The sequence below is a fragment of the Xenopus laevis genome, chromosome 7L (assembly GCF_017654675.1).
Source record: "Xenopus laevis strain J_2021 chromosome 7L, Xenopus_laevis_v10.1, whole genome shotgun sequence".
In the NCBI taxonomy this organism is placed as follows: Eukaryota; Metazoa; Chordata; class Amphibia; order Anura; family Pipidae; genus Xenopus; species Xenopus laevis.
The window spans coordinates 103,426,967-103,450,048 of NC_054383.1; the positions used below are offsets into that span (position 1 = coordinate 103,426,967).

The following is a 23,082-nucleotide window of genomic DNA, read 5'->3' on the forward strand; positions in this document are numbered from 1 at the left end:
AAGGAAAACTAACCTAGTAAAACAATTTACCTTCATATTTTACATAGAAGGGTATTGAAAGCTTAAGGGATACTGTCATGGGAAATACATTTTTTTTTCAAAATGCATCAGTTGCTAGTCCTGCAGAATTCTGCACTGAAATCCATTTCACATGACTTGGGGCAGCTGGGAAATTGACAATATGTCTAGCCCCATGTCAGATTTCAAAATTGAATATAAAAAAAAATCAATTTGCTCTTTTGAGAAATGAATTTCAGTGCAGAATTCTGCTGGAGCAGCACTATTAACTGATTCATTTTGAAAACATTTTTTTCCCATGACAGTATCCCTTTAGTATAAATGTAAATAGATGATTGTGTCTCAAAAAAGAACAAAAAAAAGGGTTGCAATAACTTAACATTTTAAAAGGTTAATTAACCATTGTCCCAGGGGCAAGTCCTTGTGCGCTAAGGAGCACAAAATATCTCCCTTTAGAATTCAATAACAGAACCTGTGAGTGGTACAATGTACTGGGTCCAAAAAAAAACTTTGTATCCAAGTCATCAGGAATTGCCACTTAAATTGTTTAATGTGAAAGTTATCCAAAATTGGTTAAGGTTAATTTCAAGCTATTATGGCAGCAAATTGGTTTCACAAGCACCAATTCTGATGCAATATAAGTACTGCCAGAAATACCAGATAGGCCTGGCTTTTAGAGCAAAACTTTATAGTCACAGTCTGCACAACCTATGAATGTTCTAACCTGGTCGGCACAGATCATATGTCAAACTAAATATATGGTTGAGGAAAAAGCTATTTGTAATGGCCCAGAAACTGCACAACTAACTTGGTTTTGGATTACAAATGAGCATTTATGTGCCAGAAACAGATCACAGATCACCCTGAATATAATCCTTGGAATCCAGTTTAAAGAAAATCCTGGCATATAGGTTAGGGCAGATACTTATTTGCAAAGAAAGCTGAAATTGGCAGCAGCACAGGTGACTTGCTCTTTGTTCTTGATAAACTTAAAGTGATATTAAGTGTAATAAGTAAATATTAAGGCATACCTCCATGAACATAGCCATGCAGTGTACAATCCGAAGGTCCCACCAAATGAATCAGGCTGGACTGGCTGTATCCAACAGTATATACTTCTGCAGTGAAATACAAAATAATTTATAAATTAGTTCATCTTATAATGAATTTCTAGTATGACAGACATCCTTATATTTGTCAATTTGTAATTACTATTCCTTTTCTCTTTCCTGTGTTTTTAACAGCCTCTGTCTCTCTTACCTGGAAACTAAAATAATAATCTGGTTGTTGTGGTTATGAACACCGACCGAAGACAAATCCAGTTCATTCCTATTATTGATGACTTATCTTCTCCTTAATCCCTTTTCCTATGTATCTGTCATAACAACCCTGTGGGACCCTAGCAACCATGTCTTTTTTTTTATAAAAACATCATTTATCTGCTGGTTTTGTCACAGAAATATTATTGTCCTATTTCATTTAACTAAAATGTCAACAGTGTCACAATAGTGATTTTATATATTTTTATACATGTGAAATGTTGAATGATTTTGTTTGCTATAATCAGCTAACCTTTTTCTTCTACTCTCACAGCTGGATATCGTCTCTAACTACAACATTCATTTTCAGGGGGTTATTTATTAAAGGTCGCCGAAAACTCGATCAATTTGAGTATTTGAGTTTTTCACTCCGGTTACACTGAGTTTTTTACATTTGAGTTTTTTCATAAATTAGAAACCATTCAAGTTGTGAGTTTATTCAAGGTATAAAAAACCTCACAAACTCAACCTTTGATAAATAACCCCCTAAAAATTGGGTTATATCAGGTGACATGAAGATAGATAAACGAATATGTGGCAGATAATGGAAGATGTAAAACATTTAAATGAAAAAATATTCAATTGTTATTGTTATAATTTTTTTAAATAGACTACTTTAATGCCACTTCTTCATGCTCCAGAGAAACTTTGCTCGTAATATAGGGAACCTGTTTACCAAATGTGCTTGCTTATTTATTTGCTGTACCTTTTTAAGTACACCTGCAGCAAAACAGGCAACTTATGCTGGTGAGTTGATCCAGGCATGTCACTTTTTATAATTTACTTCAATTAAAATTTCTGAACCAAAACCTGTCTCTGGACAATTTGAACTGATTTACAGTTTAAATACTGTATCTGCTCTTTTAAGGTCAGCATCCTACAGATAATTATTTTTATGAATAATACAATGGCAGAATACGAGTGGTAGATGAGGGTAGAAAAGTTGGGATGGAAAAGATAAAAATGAAAAATAGCACAGAGACAGTATAGAACAGTATAGAACTTAAAAGAATGGAACAATGACAGCTTAAATGTAGTGCTTATAAAGGTAATGTCAACATTTTAAAAAACTCAATAATGGTAAGCACAATACAGCAGAAGGCAAAAAGATTATTTATCGCAGTGGCCTTGGGAGAAGGTCAGCTCAATGTCCCATTCCAAAGGGAAGTCTGTTTGAAAACTTCTGCTCATAAGCAGCAAGTGAATTTTCCACACATTGCTTCCTATTGCCAACAGCAGAAAGCACAATGAATAGTCCTTGTTCTGCAGTTATGGTTCCAAGCTGGTATCCATTTATAAATAACAGGGCATGGGCTACAGAAATGCAAAATGTTAATCAGAAAAATCAAAGTTTGGTAGTATTTCTTACCTTTGTTTTGTCTGTCTGAAGCAGTAAAAACAAACAACACAGTAAATACGTCTTTATGAAAAATACCAGTGATATTTTACTATTTTGTCCTTTAGTTTTAGGTCTTTGCTGACTGACCTATTGCTATAAAACAAAGTTGCCTGTAGGAAGTGAAACATCTCATGCAAACCAAGTTGCCAATTAAAAAAATAAGTAAGTGCAGCTCTTAAACTCATCCTCCCCTATGAAAGCAGACAGAAATATGGAGCCTGTGATATATTGAGGCCACAATCTGGCAGACAAGCAAGATCTGGGTTGCAAATGATCCAGCCCAAACAATGCCATCCACACTGAGCTTTAAAAAACACTGCATGCATCCAGTTAAAACGTACTAAACACATAGTACAGGTATGTGATAAATATGCTTTTAAAAATCCCATAGGAATGAATAGAAAGTGAGTGAGTTTTCCTGTGGCGAGTTCTAATCTCACATTTTGATAAATTTGACTCTAAGTCAAATAAAAAAATGAAATATTGAAAAAATATATATTAAATATCTTCAAGTACAAGGTATTGTTTTATTATTACAGAGTAAAGAGATAGCAATTTTAAAAATCTGATTTTACTAAAAAAAAAGAATTTATTGAAGAAGGCCTTCCCATAATCCGGAGCTTTCTGACGGGTTTCTGGACAATGGACCCCATACCTGTACATGCATGTTGGTCAAAACAAAACTTAGTTCAGTGTACAGTTTGTGTGCTAGTGAGAATAAAAGTGTATTGCAAGGGGCCATCGTATCTAAGGATAACAATAAATTGTAATCTTAGATTTCTGTCAATACTGTCTATTAAAGTGGACCTGTAACCCAGACACAAAAATCTGTATAATAAGTCATTTTCAAATTAAACATGAAATGCAATTTCTATTTTTTATTAAAGCGTTCATAGCTGTTGTAAACTCATTTAAAAATCTGAGCTGTCAATCAAATATTGTCTGCCACTCCTCTATGCCAGTGGCATAGAGGCGGGGCAGACAATTACTTTCACTTTCCATTCAGCACTTCCTAGATATCACTGCTCCCCACACATTCCACCGTTCTCTTTACCATTTAATTGTGTAGCCAGGGCATGGGGATGGACATCATTCTGGTGCACAAACAAGATTCTGAGATGATGCAAGGCTTGTCTTAATAATAGTGTCCACAAAATGGCTGCTGCCTGCTTCCTATAATTTTGAATTCCCAGACTGAAGGAAATTAGATTCAAATAATTTATATTGTGTAATTAAAGTTCATTTTGCTTGACTAATGTGATAAAATAGGTTTTTGAATAATTTTTTTGGGTGACGGGTCCCCTTTAAGCATTGAAAAAGAAAAATAATAGAGCTTTATGTGATTTCTAGGTCAATTAGTTGTTATATTTATATTTCATAGGTTGTTCTACAAAAAATCTTACTCTAGGATATAATGGCTAATGCCAGCTCCAGGCATATTTACTGAGAAGAAAGTGTGAAAAAAAAACAATTATGCATGAAAAACAAAAGTGGAATAAAGCAAAGACAGCTGCCACTTAGAAAGTAGGGAAATGGAAATTAAACAAATATTTGAAAATATGAAAATAAAGCACTTTTCATCTTTCAGATTAATATGCCCATGTGCATACTATTCAAAAATAAATATACTCTAATAAGTGAGTGCAAAACTACAGTACAGGAAGAAAAAAATACTGCAAGAAAGAAAATAACAGAAAACTGGTTAAATGAAACCCAAAACCAAATGAATTTTGATTCATCTAACACTCTCTAAGACCTCAAAAGAGCCCAGACTGTCACGCAGGTGGTTGTGAGCATTTCCTTTAATGTGTATGTGCATGCATGCGTGCACTGGCTGTCCCTTGGTTCAGAATGAAAATGTATTGTTAGCTGGAAGAATATAACTGTTCTGTGAGCAGATCGTGACTGAGACAAAGAAAGAAACAACAGGAGAATTCAGTTAGCAAAAAATTGTCATAGATTTCTCGAGGGTCCACATCTTAGAGAATGTCATTAATATCCCCTTGAGGATTTTTCCAATCCCAATAAAAATTAATGAAAGCAATGGCAGTTCTTCTGTAAGAAACTTGGGAGCTTCAGTTTTTAAATACCAGGATACCAAACTATTAAATGGGCTGTTCACCTTCCAAACATATTTTTTCAATATACCGTAGTTGTTTTCAGATAGTTCACTGTGAGAAATGTATCAACTAACGTAGAAAACTGTAACAGTTCAGGTTACTGAGCTGCTACACTCAAGACCAGAAAGCATTAAAGTTTAAACACTCATTTTTAAAAAGTATGTACCATATACAAAATCCAAATTTGAAGTCTATGTTTTTCTAACCCTGAGCAGAGGATGAACCTGCAGAGCGCCATACATGCTTGGACACAACATAATATTAATGGTTTTAATTTGAGTACAGGTAGCCAATTGATGATACGTATACCCTGAGCTTTTGATATACCCTGAGTTTTTGTGAGTGTCTTTACATTTCATAGAGTGGAGCTCCTTTAGAAACATGTTTTTGGCTACACACAGGAGACTTTGTCAAATACAACACCAAGTAAAATACGTGTAACTATAGGAAGTCCTAAACAGGAAGTTCTGCTAAACCTTCTTTAAGTTCCTGTACAGTTTGATGTTATGTCTACTCTCTTCCAATATGGTTCCATAGATTCTGTATACTGTATACATTTATTCTATTTTCTGGCTTCAATTTTCTTTAACAGCAAGGTTGGTTATTCGTATAAGTAAAAAAAAAGCATAATCAATCAGCCTAAATTGAAACCATGGAAACTAATCCGTGAATCAACATTAGTGCATCTCCAAAGCAAATAAATGTAAGCTGCAGAGCAAATGAGTTTGTAATACAGAGTGCCTTGCACAATAATTCAGATATGGATTTGCTGGCATTGCTATTTATGAACGCACCATATTTAAACTCTTTTCAGTTACAGATATGCAGATATATTGGGGCTACAATATTAGGTGCACCACAACCTTGATGAGCAAATTTAGCATTGGCCCTGGTAAACAATGGAAGATAGCTCCCACTTGTTACCTACTGTAACTGCAAATATGTAGATAAAGGATCTCTACATATTATATATTTAAGGCTTATTTAGTATATGTATATACTGGATAAGGAAACAAGAGGGGCACTACTGTGTTTGCACGACTTGAGGGAAAATACAGGGAAATTAAATTTCTTTCTTTTAAATACTTTCTTTAGAAAGTAATAAAGCACTAGGTTCGGACTCTTACTAGGGATTTATTGAAGGCTGGACTGTTATCATCACAAACCTTAACTCCGCCTCCTCCAACCACACACGCAAAAACACAGTGTCACCTAAGGGCGACGCCAGACAAGTAACTATTCTACAAACATTTACTTTAAAAGAAGTGAAAAGACCAAAAACTGACAGATGAAGCTTTCCACAACCTGTTTCTCGCAACATAAAAATGTGAAGACATGGAAGCTTGATGTGTAAATGCTGACTAGATCTTTTAAGTTCGTGCTGCTATTAGTAAATGTAAAAGACGGTGAAGATGCCTTAACGGAACATAATCTGTCTGGGAGCAGAGCAAAGAAACTCATTTGGTCCTTATGAAATGTTGCTAGGCAACAACCATATAACTGCCTACAGCCATGTTATGCTCTCAAAGTTTAAAGCTAACTAAAATTAACAAGTAGGACAAGGATTGTTTGAAAAATAGTGTTATCTTTTTAAAGCTGATCCTTCTACTCGGAAGCTATTTGGTCCTTTCTCGCCCACTTAGGCACTTTTTTTTTTAAATTTGTGCCAGATGCAGCCCTGTACAAGTCTATGTTATATAACCATTTGCTGATTCTCAGTAACTGGATGATGCAGTTCCGTGCCAACCGTAAAGACTGTCTTAAAAATAACTATATAGATTAACATCAATGTTACCTGCAATATAAAAAGTAGGTGTGATTGAGGAGCTTGCTTGTACAGATAACAAGCTGTGCAAAGAAAGCAAACTGAAATAAATAATATTAATAGTGAGAAGCTTTCTAAAGTAGTTGGCTGAAGTATTTAAGAACTTGCTTATGTGCTTTATTAGTTGTCTGAAATGAAAACCGTTAAATATGGAAGCTTGTAAATAAAACACAAGCTTAAAATACACAGGATGTATGTTCCAACCTTGTGACAAGCTCTCTTCTCTTCAAAACTACTTCCAGTCTCAGTGGATGTCATTTACCATATACGTACCTTGCAATAAGCTGTTCATTAAGATGTGATTGTATACATAAATCCTCCAATGCCTAGTACCTATATACCTTTATGGAGTCAAATATATATATATATAAAATTAGATTATCATACCTTGGTTAACAACGGGTACAATAAATTCACCATTCCTTTGTTTGGTTTCCATGCGTTCTAGTTTTTGATCTTCATAGCGTTTCCTTCCTTCCTGCTCTAGTTCTTTTCTTTCATACTACAGACAAATACAAAAAAGAAGAAACTATTTATTGGGAAGAAACTATTTATTTTATTTCCTAATAGATGATCAGGTATACATACCTGTGTCCAGTGCACGTCAGATCAGGCTAATACTATTCTAAAGTCATTTATGCTCATAATATAGTGAATAAAGTAACCCCTCTTGTAAAATATAAGGATATTATAATTTACAGAGGAGTTTCATGGAACTCCGAGGTAACTTCTAATATCCTCATATTTTGCTTTGCAAAGAAACGCTATTGAAATAATTTTCTACAGTGGTCTGTGGAGGCTGGATGCTAACTTTATCATATTAGTGCTATTATTATAATGGAGAGCAACTATTTTTTCAAATAAAATGTTCACATATAGGATCCCGCAGAATTGTATACATAATGTTAATAATGTATAATGTTCTTATCACAGTTAAATTTACAATCTCAGTTGCTACATAAGCACATACTAAGAGAAGCCTGCATACAAGTTTTTGAAATGAATGAGAGCATCAAACTACTTGCAGATTGTCCAGGTAGTGATCAAACTTAGGACCTCATGCTGCACCTTAAGGGGGTTATTTATTAAGGTTCTAGTTGTGTTTTCCATGAAAATTTGAGTTTTATTTTGATTAAATTCACATTTTTGGGTTAAAAAAAAATCAAATTGTACAGATTAGGACAGAAATATGCCCCATTTACTAATATCTTAAAAGACCCCTCTCATTTTGTAGGCAAAAATATTATATTAATATTTTATTTAAAAGTATCCCCTTTATTTGAACTCCTATTGACCTGCTATGTTCCCTGACAGTTTCAAATGAGGGGTGTCCTAACAAAAATATAGTAGGAAGGGGATAGCCAAACACAGCCCTCATAGCCTAGCTGCTGATTGGTTCCTTTTTATTTTTTTAATTTTGTATGTAAGTTGAAACATAGATTTACTTATCAAATGCAACTTAGACAGATGTTTGTCTTAACATAGTACAAGTTCCATGAGTCCTTTGGCCTTTGCCTTTATATGGCCTTCATTGACTTCTTATATTCTTATATTTTACAGTAGGGAGTACATTATTCTCAATATTGTTTTGTCTGATGGGAGGGTTCAATAATTTCAGTTCCACACTTTTGTTGGGGAGAATATATCAATATGTACATTTCCTTTTGTAGAACTAAAATGCCTGTATTTATCTGCCATCTACTTTTAGGGGGTTATTTATTAAGGTTCGAGGTGTGTTTTCCATGAAAATTCGAGTTTTTGAGTTGATTTTTTTTGGTGAAAACATTTGTGTGTTAAAGGGGTGGTTCATCTTCAAACAAGTAGTTGTTTTCTGGTAGAGCACAAGAAACGACTTTTTCCAATGACTTTCTATTTTCTATGTGTGACCGTTTTTCTAAAATTGAACTGTAAAATGTCATTTTTCACCTTCTGAAGCAGCCCTGAGATGGGGGGGTCGCCGACCCTGTAAACTGTTCTAAATGGATACATTTAGTTAATATATTTCTTATCTTTGTCCCTAATGAGCAGAATCTGTGGATTTCATTATAGGCAGCTGTTAGACTTCATATAATAGTTGCTAATACTCCAGAAATGTATCAACTTAGGGGCATATTTATCAAGGGTCGAATTTTCAAATTGAAAAAACTTCAAAATTCTAATTCAAAAAGACCAACCGAAATTAAGTCGAAGTTTTTTTTTTGGTCGAATAGGTTCGTTTGCGATCGAATAGGTCTGTATTTGGGCCGAATTTGAATCGTACAAACCGAAGGAATAGCGTATTCGATCGAATTAGATTCGAAGTTTTTCCCAAAGTTTTTCAAAGTCCACCAATTGACTCCAAATGGGTTCTAAGAGGTCCCCCGTATGCTAAAACAGCAATTCGGCAGGTTTTAGATGGTAAATGGTCGAAGTCGAATTTTTAAAGAGACAGTACATGATAAATTTAAATTCGAATCTAATTTGGACTACTCCCTATTTGAAAATTCACCTCAACCTTTGATAAATCTGCCCCTAAATGTTGCAAAATTGTTACAATTTAGAGTCTGCACCTGAATTACTGAGCTGCCAGACTCAAACACCAGAGATAGGAACCTTCAACTTTAAACTTAGATTTTGGATAAACAGTAAAAAATAAATAATGGAAAGTAATTTCCATTGTGCTGGGGAACAATCTAAAAAACAACTGAATTGAAAAAAGTGTTTGGAAGGTGAACAACCCCTTTTAAAAAAAAAACTCAAATTTTTCAAGATTTATTATACCCGACCCTGGAAATAGCTTGAATCCGAAAATACACCATCTAAAACCTGTTGAGGAGTCAATGACAGAGGTCACTTGAACCATTTGAAGATGTTAATAGTCTCCATGATGTTCAAGTTTTTTTTGGAGGGTTTTGCCCAAAAACACAAATGATTTCAGTGGTTTGAGTTTTTGTTTTTTTACCCAAAACTTGATTAATTTGAGTTTTTTCTTAAATAAGAAACCAGTCGAGCAGTGAGTTCATTCGATTTATAAAAAACTTTAAGGCAGTTATTTAAACTCCGAATGCAAAAATCACGAAAAATTTGTGATTTCTTTTATAAAACAGGACCTTTAAAAAAATCAATAATTTTTAGGAATTTATTAAATCCCGAGGATGGAAAAGTTTGAATCTAAAAATCCGGCATCTCAGACCTGTCGAGGTTGCATATTAGTCAATGGGAGAAGTCCCAATGATTTTTTGATGTGCGCTTGGTTTCGTGCAATACCCTGAAGTTTTTGGGTGAAAATTCCAAAAAAATCGTATAGTTCGTGAAAATCGGATGAAACAATCCCAAAAAATCTGAAAGCAAATTTTCGGGAAAATGTAATAATAAATAAGAGTAAAAAACCTCAGCAGATTTGATAGTAGTTTGTAGCAGAAAATATTGAGATTAATTCGGACCCTAAGGCTGCTAGGGATAAAATCAGGATGAAGTTTTTTAAGAGCCAAAGTTATTGCAAAGTGGTTATAAAGGTTTAGTGCTGTCACTAATTTTAAAATCGGATATTGGTGTTGGGCAGATTTTGCATGCAATACTGACACATTCCTGATTATCTTTAAAATTACTGTTTACATTTCAAATATTAAGAGACATTGGACTTTAGGACTATATTACACATGCTGTTTTTATGCCACATTGAAATTGTAATGAGGCATAAAAACACCTGTGGAAAATACAACCATTTCTATGTACATTTATCATCGGCGCAGTTCTAAATTACCCATGATTTATTCTACTCTCCCCCAAACCTTTGGACAGTCACGTTTCCCACAAACCACCACAACATTAAGTCAATATTAGGTTTTCATGTGCATTGCTGCACATACTAACACAATGTGCAATAACGATAGACTATCTATAGCAATTTATAATTGAGCATTGCATGTTTATATTGGTAATAACTTGCATTATTGACCAGCGCCAAAATGCCTACAATGAATATGGTGTTACATAGCCCCTGAGATGCATCGTTTTGGATCTCTGTACCCTAAATCTACCAAAAAATAATTTAATTAAACCCAAAGGGATTTTTTTGCCTCCAATAATGAATACATCTATCTTACTTGGGATCAAGAACAATGTACTGTTTTATTATTACAGAGGAAAAAGGAAATCATTTTTTAAAATTTGAATTACTGTATTTGTTGAAATGTGATCTGATGGGAGATGGCCTTAATGTTATTCAGAGCTTTCTGAAAATCAGGTTTCCGGATAATGGATCCCATACCTGTACTTTGATTGCTCAAAATGTTAAGTTGTTTCTTTGCTGGTCTGTCCCTGGTTTACATTTGGTTTTCAAACTTAAACTAAATGTAAGCATAGCTGAAAGTAGAATGTGGAAACTGAGTCACATCATGGGATTTAAAGATGGTGATAATTGCAACTAACATTATAGACTTCACAGTTCTATAAAAATCCATAGTGTTTACAACAGTGTCACATTCCAGTCTAATTTCTCACCAAATATATATACATATATTTTCTTTCTGCTGCTCAGTAACCATGTGAATGTGAGGGAAGTTGGGTGGGTGGGTGAGTGCGTTGGTGAAAACGAGAATTATTCAGTAATACTAAAATCATTTTCTTATCCAATTCTTAATAGAATTCCATGTATGGAACTCAATGCATGAAATGAAACACCCAAAATATTTCAGGGTGCCAGATTTACACCAGGCTGTTAGATTATGATTACAGATTTTTGCCAGGCATTACCATGCTCTATTACCATGTTCCAAATAGCATTACTGACCCCTGTTTGTCCTATTAATGTATTGTTTAACTGTACAGTGCTGCTGGACTAAAGCCTCACTTTTACCATAGCTTATCTGTCTTTACTGTATTTGCTCACGTAGGGAGTTATTTGTCAAAATCCAAGAATATCGCATTATTTTCTGAAAGCTACTCCGACCAAATGCGCACAGGTTTTTTCACCTTATTTATAAATACATTTTCCTGAAAATGCCTTGTTCGGGAAAAAACTCTATAAAATCGTGAAAATAATCTAAATGCGGCGACTTTTTCAGATTCGCCCACGAAAACTGCGACTTTTGTATTTGATGCCAAAAACCACAAAATCTCTTGCAAAAAATCGGATTACTGCACGAAGCCCAGTGCAGATCAGGATATCTTTGGGACGTCTTCCATTGACTTCAAGAACTTATTATTCGGACTTCTAATATCCTCTGGGTTTAATAAATTCCGAAAAATTCGATGATTTCTTTCCACTAAAAATTCAGATTTTACAGTTAAAAAAACTTGAATTTTTCAAGTTTTTGGCATTCGGACTAACCCCCTAAGCGTGTTGGTTATTTGTAGTTGCAGCAGAGACAACTGGCACTCCTTGTACTAGCTACATATTGGTGTACTTTTAGCTGCGGTTCAATGTTATTATGGAAGGCGACATCTCTAGTTTATGGGAATTATGTCATGTAAACATTTTCCCTTATATTTCTAGTTCTAGTGATTTTAGCCCTGCCTTGAATCCTGAACATTGTACAAAACCGTAAGCTTTATTAGCAGTAATTTACTTTTGGTCAGCAAAAGAGTACATCTGCAGATGACAACACCAAATCCATGGCATACCATTTGTACCTGTGTATAGCTACTCATATTGTATACATTTGTTTAGCCCACATGTTGATTAGACAGATACTGTAGAGGGCTTAACCCTTAAATGAGTCTGCTATAAGCTGCCAATAGCAAGTCTTACAAGAAAAAAATTGAAAATAATTCTTGTTACAAAAAAAACAGTTTTAACCTATTAGTTATGAATAAAATGATTAATTGCATATTTTCTCTGTTCACAGAGTAACAGGACTGCAGACACATTGGCCTCCAGAATAATATGATAAAGAAGATGCATTTGTACACACATCTGAGTCAGACAACACTTCATAATACATGCAGCTATACACAGTGGCACCAGTGCTTCTATATTTAGAAGCCAGAAACCTATGAACGTCTCAACAAATCTCTAACATGTGCCACAATTGAAAAACTTGAAAACTGAAAATGCTCATTAAGCGAACCAAACCTGAACCTAAGTACAATCATCTAAACAGAACAAAAAGTCATCTTCAGCTATTCAGTCCCATAAAATGGCATAACATTAAGGGTTCTCAATAGGTTCAGGTCAGCATTCCTAATTTAAATTGATGCTGAGACTCTTCTAAATAAGATATTTCAAACCGACAGTTCAGCACTGAAACATGGGTTCCCATGCTGGTTAAGGTGGGTATGTATGATCCTGTTCAAAGAACAAGGAAAGGGTAATACACTGGGCGCGCCAATATGTTACAATTGCTAACTTTTTTCCCAGGCAAAGCTCCAAAAACTGAATTACAATTGAAGTATTTATTACAATACTAATTAGGTGGTACCTTGACATAGCATGGTAGCTTGGTAATTTTATGATCATCGCCTTTTTTGCTATAAAGCTCATTGTTTTGAAATGTATGTACAACATATTTATACCTATTCTATATTACTAATAAAACGGGGAAACGGAAGTTGCTTTTGTATGTTTGTAGTAAAGCTGCCAAGATTCTGACCAGATCTATGAAGAAAATGCGGAGTCTGTCATTAGCCTCATCAATTAAAGGAAAACTATACCCCCAAAATGACAGATAGTTTACATCATATTAAGTGGCATATTAAAGAACCTTATCAAACTGGAATATATATTTATTTATTTAAGTAAATCTTGCCCTTTTGCATCTCTTGCCTTGAGCCACCATTTTGTGATGGTCTGTGTGCTGCCTCAGAGTAGGGTTGCCACCTGGCCAGTATTTTACCGGCCTGGCCGGTAAAAATTATGGTGGATCCCAATGTTATTAATAGGGAAAAAAGATAAATATATAGGCTGGTATTTTTTTTCCCATTAAAGGTGGCAACCCTACCTCAAAGATCACCTGACCAGAAATATTACAACTCTAACTGTAACAGGAAGAAGTGTTGAAGCAAAAGACAGAACTCTGTCTGTTAATTGGATCATGTGATCTAACAAGTATGGTTTGTGGTATGTTTGGGGCGGCCCTTGTTTTTTTAAAATGGCAATTTTCTATTTATGATTACCCAATGACACAAACTATTAGAAAAGTATATTATTATGAAAATGGTTTATTTACATGAAGCAGGGTTTTACATATGAACTGTTTTATGCAATATCTTTTTCTAGAGACCTACATTGTTTGGGGTTTAGTTTTCCTTTAAAATCAATTTATATTTAATCATTCCTTATCTGTAAATCTGAGACACAGGCTGTAGCTTGGGAAAGGAGGGGCTTCTATATACAGAGCTCATTATCTCTATTTATTCAAATTGCTCTGATTATTGGGGAATAGGAGGTAAAAACAAAACTATATAACGTTAAATGGGTAGGTATATGTCCCCTTATATATAATGTGAATAACAGTACCACTTGGAATTCTGGGAATTGTAGGCCAGCCAATAGAGTTATTATACTGTCCAAGATGATTGAGGACAATTAAAGCCAAATGTTATACAGAACAGGCAGACCACTAAACAGTATATAGCTCTCTTCAGGGGAGAAATAAAAATGAGGGAGAGGGAAGACGGCAGTAGCAGCATCTTCCAAACAATGCAATATATTTTTACTACTTTCTGGCTGGACTCCCAGAATAATATATTGCAAACAATGGTGGGGGCTTGGAATAGTTTAACATTTTTCTTGCATAAAAATGTGTTGGAATATTTTCCATAACATTCAAAGCCAATGACACAAAACATTTGTTTTCCAACCAAGCCAATCATAATGTATATGGTCAGCTTTTCCATTGTTCGGATTTCCCCAGTGAGTGCAGGTAGGAATGGGTTTAATAGACAAAACCCTTCTCAACTTTGGGCCAGAATAAGATGATGAGGGTTGGGGTAGGTGTGGAATTTTACCACCCGTGCATTACTACAGTCTGCCTGAGAGCAGAACATCTGTCCTACGTGGGTCATACCCCTTAAGGGGTGGTTGCCAATGATAATAAGGGCTAGAAAAGGAGTACATTTATGTTCTATCCTATTAAAACCAAAAAGAGGTACACTTACCTGAATTGGAGGAACCTCAGTTACTTTGTCCACATTTGTTAGAGACAGCGGAACATACCATAAAGTGGCCCTGTTAGTTACCCTTTTAGCACCTACAAAATGAAAAGTTTTTATTTGACATTGCAACACAATTTAGTTACATTACACAGCCCAATCATATTTAGCCTTATATACAAATCCTCCAATCATGACGGAGACATAACAATATATACTATGATATTAAATAGAACAAAAAAAAAAAAGCCTTTTAACCAAGTTAAAAGAACTTTGGCTTTAGCATGGCAAAAAAATACACAACCCAAAAAAAAACAGATTTCTTTCCCCAGCTGGAGCTGCTTATAAAATAAAATAGATGTAGTGTAACATAACATTTGAAAATGGTCAAAGAGAGGCTTGTTAAATATTTTGCAATAAGAAAAAGCTCCGCTGTCAGGATTTCCATGCATTAAATTAAGCTTTAACGTTTCCTTACAGAAGCATAATTACTAATAGAAAAATTAAGATCATAGAACAGCAGGATCCAGACCCAGGGAATGCAAAACAGATAGTGATGTATAACACTGCCTCCTATGAGCAGTTATCAATCCAAAAAAATCACTGTAAGTTAAGCTATACTTCTATAAATTGCCAGCACAATAACATATGAATATTTACAAAGCTGTTTTGCATGGGGCTTTTATTTCATAGCTTCCATCATGGGGTTTCATAAATAGCCCTGGCTCTTCATTTCCCCAAGGTTGCTGGAACCTTGGAGTCTCCTAAATAATGACACCAGAGTGTTTGCTTTACTTTGTCACTTGTCTTTAATTTGGGTCTGATATAGATTCGAAGACCCACCATTCTTCTGGGCTACATCTCCTCATTATTTACTGGATTACAATTTGCATCTCTAAAGCAACATTTAGAAGAATACTTGTATTTGTTATTATTGACGTAAGCTGATATTGATATGTGTTTGCTCTGACCAGCAATATGTTTCAGCAGTGATATGTAATTCAATTGGTATATTTTCCATTTGCTACATGAGCTACCAACACACAAAATATTAATGAATAAAATTGCTACTTTTTCTTAAATATATGACTGATTGAGTCAGTTATGCCAAATATTAAAGGGGTTGTTCACCTTTGTGTTGACTTTTAGTATGATGTAGAGCGTGATATACGGAGACAATTCGCAATTGATTTTCATTTTTTAGTATTTGTGGCTTTTGAGTTATTTGGCTTTTTACGCTGCAACTCTCCAATTTACAGTTTGGTTGCTAGGGTCCCAGTTACCATAGAAACCATGCATTGATTTGAGTAAGAGACTGGAATATGAATAGAAGAGGGTCTGCATAAAAAACATAGCAATAAAAAGTAGCAGTAACAATAAATGTGTAGCCTTACGGAGCATTTGTTTTTAGATGGGGTCAGTGACCCCCCATTTGAAACCTGGAAAGAGCCAGACGAAGAAGGCAAATAATTTAAAAAAAAACTATAAAAATTTAATAATGAAGACCAATTGAAAAGTTGCTTAGAACTACCCATTCTATAACATACTAAACGTTAACATAAAGGTGAACCACCCCTTTAAATCAGAAAAAGCCACAATCGCTCATACTGAATAGATCAAAGTTAAACAATCAACTTGGAAAGCGCCTCTAGTAAAGAAGACTCCATTAATATTGATATTGATCAAACCAACTAAAAGACAAATACATGAAATTGCCAATTGCCTTGTACAGAATTTGATATCTCAGACCACTCATTGTTTTGGGATCTGAAACCTGCAGGATTCCCTTCCATTTTCTTAAACGGTAGCTATAGAAATGAAAAAATAACAGCCTTCCTAACTATTATGCTTCTTCCCTGTTACAAATATTGGTCTGAAGTAACATTTTTACCAGCTTGGTAGCAAAGAGTAGAATGAAATACTTTCAAATATCACAGCTGATAAACTGTATGGTTACACAGCAACCCTCTCTCTGCTGGACCCTTGTGATGGTGTTGGAGAAAGGGTTGTGTAAACTGAATTATAACTTTATAAATACCTTGAGAAATTTTCAAGCACCCGTGACTCTTTACCATCAATAGGATTTATTAACAGTAGCACAGATATTCCCTTATCCCTCAAGTACAACAAATGTTAAGGCAATAAACAATGAGTGGCATAATAACAGTGATCAAGCACCACTACCTGTAAGAAAGATATCTTGTTAAGTGTTATTCTCACCAGTAGAGAGACATCTGAGTGAAATGAATCCCTCAAGAGAATATAACCTGAGTGCCTTTCTAGTTGAGAGTCTCAACACTTAGGCAAGGTGTTGCCTGGGAGAGCTACCTCCACCCTTTTTCTCCTTGGTGGAACAGATGCTGTTTTTGCAGGCTGGTCTATCTAACTCATATGTGAATGCTAAGAAAGAATCTACTATTGACTGCCCTATATGTCATTCATGGGGTCCATGCTCCCTAACTTTTCTAAGATTACCTTAGTGATCAACTTGGATTCATGTACTGAGGCCTACCTCCAGCTAAGGATCTCTGGCAGATCTACCTCTTGCCAGGATTAAGTGCAATGTGTTCTCACCCAGTAAAAGTGGCCATACATGATAAGATCCTCTTGTTTGGTAAGGTCGCCAAACAAGTGGCTTTTAACCCAATTTGCTAACCAAAGGCAGGGTGATATATTATTATTATTAACATTTATTTATATAGCACCAGCATATTTTGCAGCGCTGTAGGGCTAAATGATCAATGGGACAAGGACTGCATCAAGTAGCAGATGCGGTCCTCGATCGCCAAGAAAAATCAGACCTGCCCCATTGATATCTGGCTGATTTTTGGCCTATCGATTGGGGAGACCAGTCGGAACGCCCCATACACGGGCAGATAAGGATCTAATGGTCTAAAGGAACGATATCGGCAGCTTTAATCTGCCTGTGTAAGGCCACCCTAAGGGAGAAAGTATAGTCACTAGATCCCTGGGACAGTTGGAAAATGGCACCACAGGGCATATGTGATATGTGAACCAGGATTGCCTCAGTCGGTAGGGGAATTAACTCCTTGGGTTCCCTTAACTAATAAGAAGGGTCAATTATTTAGCATGAGCTCTTTATTGCAGCCTCTAGGTACCAATCTAGAGTCTTTTCACAAATTAAAATATATGCCTCCGTGGAAGTAAAAAAAAAAAAATATATATATATATATCTATATATATCTATATATATATATATACATACATACAATATTTCATTGTGTATAATTTACTCCTAAATTGTATTGAGGCAACTGCTCTACAATAAATTGTGTGTTTATTCTACCCCATTAGCATGTGCTAAATGGGTCCATGTTTATTGCAGCTCACTTACAGGGAAGTGTTTATGTTTAAGCCACAATAATGTTGAGATTGGGGGAACTACAATCTCATTAGAAGCAATTTTATTAGGCTAATGCTTTTTAATAGAAATGGAAAGATTATCTGCATGAACAACTGAAAAAACAAATCTACAAACTGAAAAAATGTTAGTAATTTATTAGTAGGTCCAATAAAGCTATTTACTCCTATCATTCTGTCACATGGAGAATTGTTTCATTTAGATGCAATTATACAATATGGAAAAAACGACAAGCAAATAATATAGGGAAATTTGATTTAAAGTGAATCTGACAACATGCATTTGGGAATAAGAATTACTGTTGGTCCTAAATAAAACTACCCTGACAGACTGGTTGCTATAGCAACTGCATGTCCCCTTTCTTGGGCCTAAGTTAAACATCCACTACCATACATCCCCCCATACATTCATTACTGTTTATTCTATTCCATGCTCTTTTACAGCTATTAGGCACAGAAATACAAGTACTGTATGCTCTTTAAAACAAAGAACTAAATAAACTATATTGTAATGGTATATGGGCAGTGGCGGAACTACCGGGGGAGCAGGGGGTGTGAGCGGGCCAGGGCCCGCACCCCCTCAGGGCCCCCCGGCAGCTCACGCGCCACTGACAAATGCAGCCGTACGGAGGGGGGCGGGGCCTGGCTGCGCGTCACACACCAGTGCCCGCCCCCCTCTAGTGACGCTACTGTATATGGGATGTTTTATTGGCTGGATGATGTCACACTTGCAAGCGACAAAGTGCCTAGAAACACCTTTCCATTGAATTACTTTATATCTATGTTTCCCTGTGGTTTTCTCATTCATTTGAATCTGGCCCAATGTGTGTAACACATATTTTCGTTTTTCGAAACTAAACCCATTCCAAAGGGAAGCTTGAAACAAAAAATACCCAAAAACTACCACTGCTATAGGACAACTAAGACTATGAAAACATTTTAGATGTACATGTATGGGACCGGTTACCTAGAATGCTCTGGACCTGGGGGTTTCCAGATAATTAATCTTTCCATTATTTGGATATACCTTGGATATACAGGTATAGGATCCCTCATCCTGAAACCTGATATCCAGAAAGCTCCGAATTACGGAATGGTTGTCTCCCATTGACTCCATTTTATCCAAATAATCCAAATTTTTAAAAATGATTTCCTTTTTCTCTGTAATAATAAAACAGTAGCTTGTACTTGATCCCAACTAAGATATAATTAATCCTTATTGGAAGCAAAACCAGCCTATTGGGTTTACCCAAATTACGGAAAGATCCGTTATCCGGGAAAACCCCAGGTCCCGAGCATTCTGGATAACAGGTCCCATACCTGTACCTTAAGTCTACTAGAAAATCATACAAACAAATGTAAATGAACCCAATAGGCTGGTTCTGCTTCCAATAAGGATTAATTATATCTTAGTTTGTATCAAGTACTAGGTACTGTTTTATCATTAGAGAAAAAGGAAATACTTTTTAAAAATGTGTATTATTTGGATAAAATGGAGTCTATGGGAGATGACCATTCCGTAATTCAGAGCTTTCTGAATAATGTTTTTTTTTTCTTTAGATAACGTAACCCATACCTGTATAAATTAGTTTTCGTCTCACTGGCTCAAAGGCCCGTTGACAGAATTTACCCTAACGTTTCTCAAGCCTCTCCTCCTACGCTTCTTGGGTGAAGTGTGTATGCTGTATGTCACCCAGGGGAGCAAGTGCCTGATAAGGAGAGATCATTATAGAAAGGGGTGGTTGTGATTTAAAGGAAAAGGAAAGTCTAAACCAAAGGGGGGGGGCAAATGTTTGCCCCCGTCCCATGGCCCAACTCATGTGCAGCTTTTGAAATTCGGCTTTTCACTCTACAGCACATGTGCACCCAGAAAGAGAGAAGAAGAAGGTAGAGGACCACTGTGTGGTGGTCACACAGAAGTACCCCATCTGCCTGGGGTACCAGGTAAGTGATTACAATTACTGAGGGGTGCCTAACATTTGCCACCCCCCCCCCCCATAGAGTCCTGCGCGGAACCAATTTATAAGACCCAGACCCGACCCAAACCCACAGACCTTTTTTTTAGGGTAACCCGGGGGTACCTGACCCGCTGCAGGACTCCCAGAGATTTAGACTTTTCCTTCAACAAAAATAATGCCACTGGCTATGGAAAAAGGCGCATCATACCCATGCCCTAAAAACATACAGTGTGAATTTAGTAAAATGTTGAGTTGCCCTTGAGAATTAGAAATACATAACATTAATAACACCTGCAGTGGTGTTCCTGATTACAAAGATATCCTGTTATGTTTTTCTGGCAGGAGAAAACACAAAGGAGACGAGTATGTATTATGACAAAGGCAAGACAGAAATCTAAAAAACAAAAGAGTCAAAAAACAAACAAAGACATAGCACAGCAAAAAAAAAAAAAAAAGGTTTTGCCTTCTTCTGCAATGAACATGTCACACATGGCTTGTTTGATTCCTTCCTGGAGACCAGTTATTTATACATTTGCAGTTCACACAAGGATAGCACAATGTTGCCATATTGACTGCTTTTTCCCCCCCCCCATCATATGGATTTTTACCTTATTCTTATATTATCATGGGGCAAACCTCTCCAGTACACTAGCCCATTCTCGGACAAATGCAGAAGGTAGCTGGTTGCCATAAGATTCTGTTATAAAAACATACTTGTATATGCCCTAGTTGTAGCTACTTAGATTGGTGATTGGCAGACCTAGAAACGGCCAGATAAAACAAAAACATGGATATGGTATAAAAGGTAGTTCCTACTTATATTAACTTTTATTCAATTGGCCATCATTTTTTATTTCTTATCACTGCCTTTCACCTCTTTCCAGCTTTCAAATAAGGGTCACTGACCCAGCAGCCATAGCAGCAGTCATATTGTTACTTTTTTCTTTATCGTTCTGTTCAAACCCTCTCCTATTCATATTTCAGTCTTATTCAACGAGTGCCTGGTTGCTAAGGTAACTTGAACCCTAGCAACAAGATATATACTGAAATTCCAAACTGAAGAGCTACTGAACAAAAATGTTTCTGTTTCAAAATATCACTGTCTGCATCATACTAGAGGTTCATTTAATGGTGAACTATCCCTTTAAGTCAGATCAGTGGCGTAACTGGGTGGGAATAAGCAAATCAGGGGTGTGATTTATACTGTTCAATGTTTTACAGTCATAATAATATTAGAAAGCATGACGTTTAATGACTTCTAACTTGCCAGAATACCAAAGAATCTCCCAGTGGGCCTCAGCTAAGAACACAGTCCTTTCTATTTTACCATATCCTTATTATTTTATACATGACACCTTTTAAGTAGTTTCTACAAATTCTGCTAATTTGTCAGGTTCTCTGATCGACACTGTTTTCCTTTAAGGAAATGGGCCCTTATTTATTCAATCAATATTGATTACAGATCAATATTGATTATAGATTTATTTGCCAAGATAAATCCCAAATCGTTATGATTAATTGGAATGGATCAGTCCATAAACATTATTGATAAATATGTCCAAATGTGCTTTACCAAAGGCTGTAATAAGAATGAACTAATCTGTCCTCTCTAACCAATAATGACCAGAACCCAACTTAATGCTGATCAGAGGACTTAGCAAAAATTGTCTAACTAGTTTCCAAGGTGAGACTGTATGCTTTTTTTTTTTTTTTTTTATATCTGTATATTTTCCCCATGGTTTTGCCAATTTGTCCTTTCTTCTGTAGATTTTCTTCATACAATGAGAAACGAGTGGTAGCCATTATCTCTTGTCACGGCGATACATAAAAATAACTGTTCGACAGCCACGAACACAATTAATTTGCTTTCAAAAGAAAAAATAAAGTGTATACACTCTGTGTGAAATAAAGTTGATGTGTTGATAAAATAATGTGGTGCAATTGTATTCATTTACATGTTCAGATCACTCATCCCAGAGGTTTGTTGCTAGGGAAACGGGACTTTCAATTAGTGGAACAGCTGCAAGGGGTGTGGGGTGCTATAATAAAGCTGTTAGGAATGTAAAGAAGCAGCCATACCTAAAAATAGCCTAGTCTTTTATTAAGCTGCACACATGCACCATAATGATTCTAATAGAAAAAAAAATCCAAAAATGTACGTATTGCTCTGGAGTTGCTTGATAGAAGCAAATGCATCATCCTGGCACCCACCTAATTCAACTTGGGGGTGTGTGTGGGTAAAAGCTTACAATAAGCTAATAAAAGTATTAATAGAGGGGTGTCATTTATTTTATGCCAGCAGTAGCAGGAAAATTTGACCTATAGCATGGCTGTGACGAGTCGGATCAAGCAGGGAATGTTCAAAATTGTAGTTGAGCAATCGCTAGTGCTTAGAAGGCTGCCTAAACTTTAAACAGCAGTTGATATATTCAAAACTTGTTTTTTTCCTGGAGGTATAATATAAACTATACTAAACATAAAACTTCTTTTGGACTCACGTTGAACATATTGATATGTTGTCCTATAAGATACCCCCTGCGACTACAGTCACTTACCTGATACCCCGGGCTACTTTTCCTGAATCATGAAGGATTTGATTGAATCTGGAACTGAATCCAACCCCATAAAGAAGGGGCAATATGCGTACGAAAAAACTCTGATTTCCTTGATCGTGCGAACTAAAGTCACCGGTTTTTAAAGGGGTTGTACATTTACTTTTAGTATGATGTAGTGAGTGATATTCCGAAACAATCTGCCATTGGTTTTCATTTTTTATTATTTGTGGTTTTTGAGTTATTTGGCTTTTTATTCAGCAGCTCTCCATTTGCTAATTTCAGCAATGTGGTTGCTAGAGTCCAAATTCCCCTAGCAACCATGCATTAATTTGAATAAGAAACTGGAATATAGATATGAGAAGAAGGCAAATATTTAAAAAACTATAAAAAAAAAACAGAAGAAATGAAGGACAATTGAAATCTTAGAATGAGCC

At 35.7% G+C, this 23,082-nt stretch overlaps 1 protein-coding gene across 3 annotated transcripts in view; it reads right to left on the reverse strand.

The window, feature by feature from the left end:
- acot7.L (acyl-CoA thioesterase 7 L homeolog) overlaps positions 1-23,082 on the reverse strand; it is a 109,637-nt gene that overhangs the window by 40,905 nt on the left and 45,650 nt on the right. For 2 of the 3 annotated variants that reach the window (XM_018226125.2, XM_018226123.2), the window contains exons 4-7: positions 14,761-14,852; positions 7,069-7,183; positions 2,707-2,721; positions 1,050-1,136 (exon numbers count right to left, since the gene is read on the reverse strand). In XM_018226125.2, the coding sequence (XP_018081614.1) occupies positions 1,050-1,136; positions 2,707-2,721; positions 7,069-7,183; positions 14,761-14,852 (309 nt within the window). The remainder of the gene's footprint in view (positions 1-1,049; positions 1,137-2,706; positions 2,722-7,068; positions 7,184-14,760; positions 14,853-23,082) is intronic. The other variant, XM_018226124.2, reaches the window with a different exon arrangement.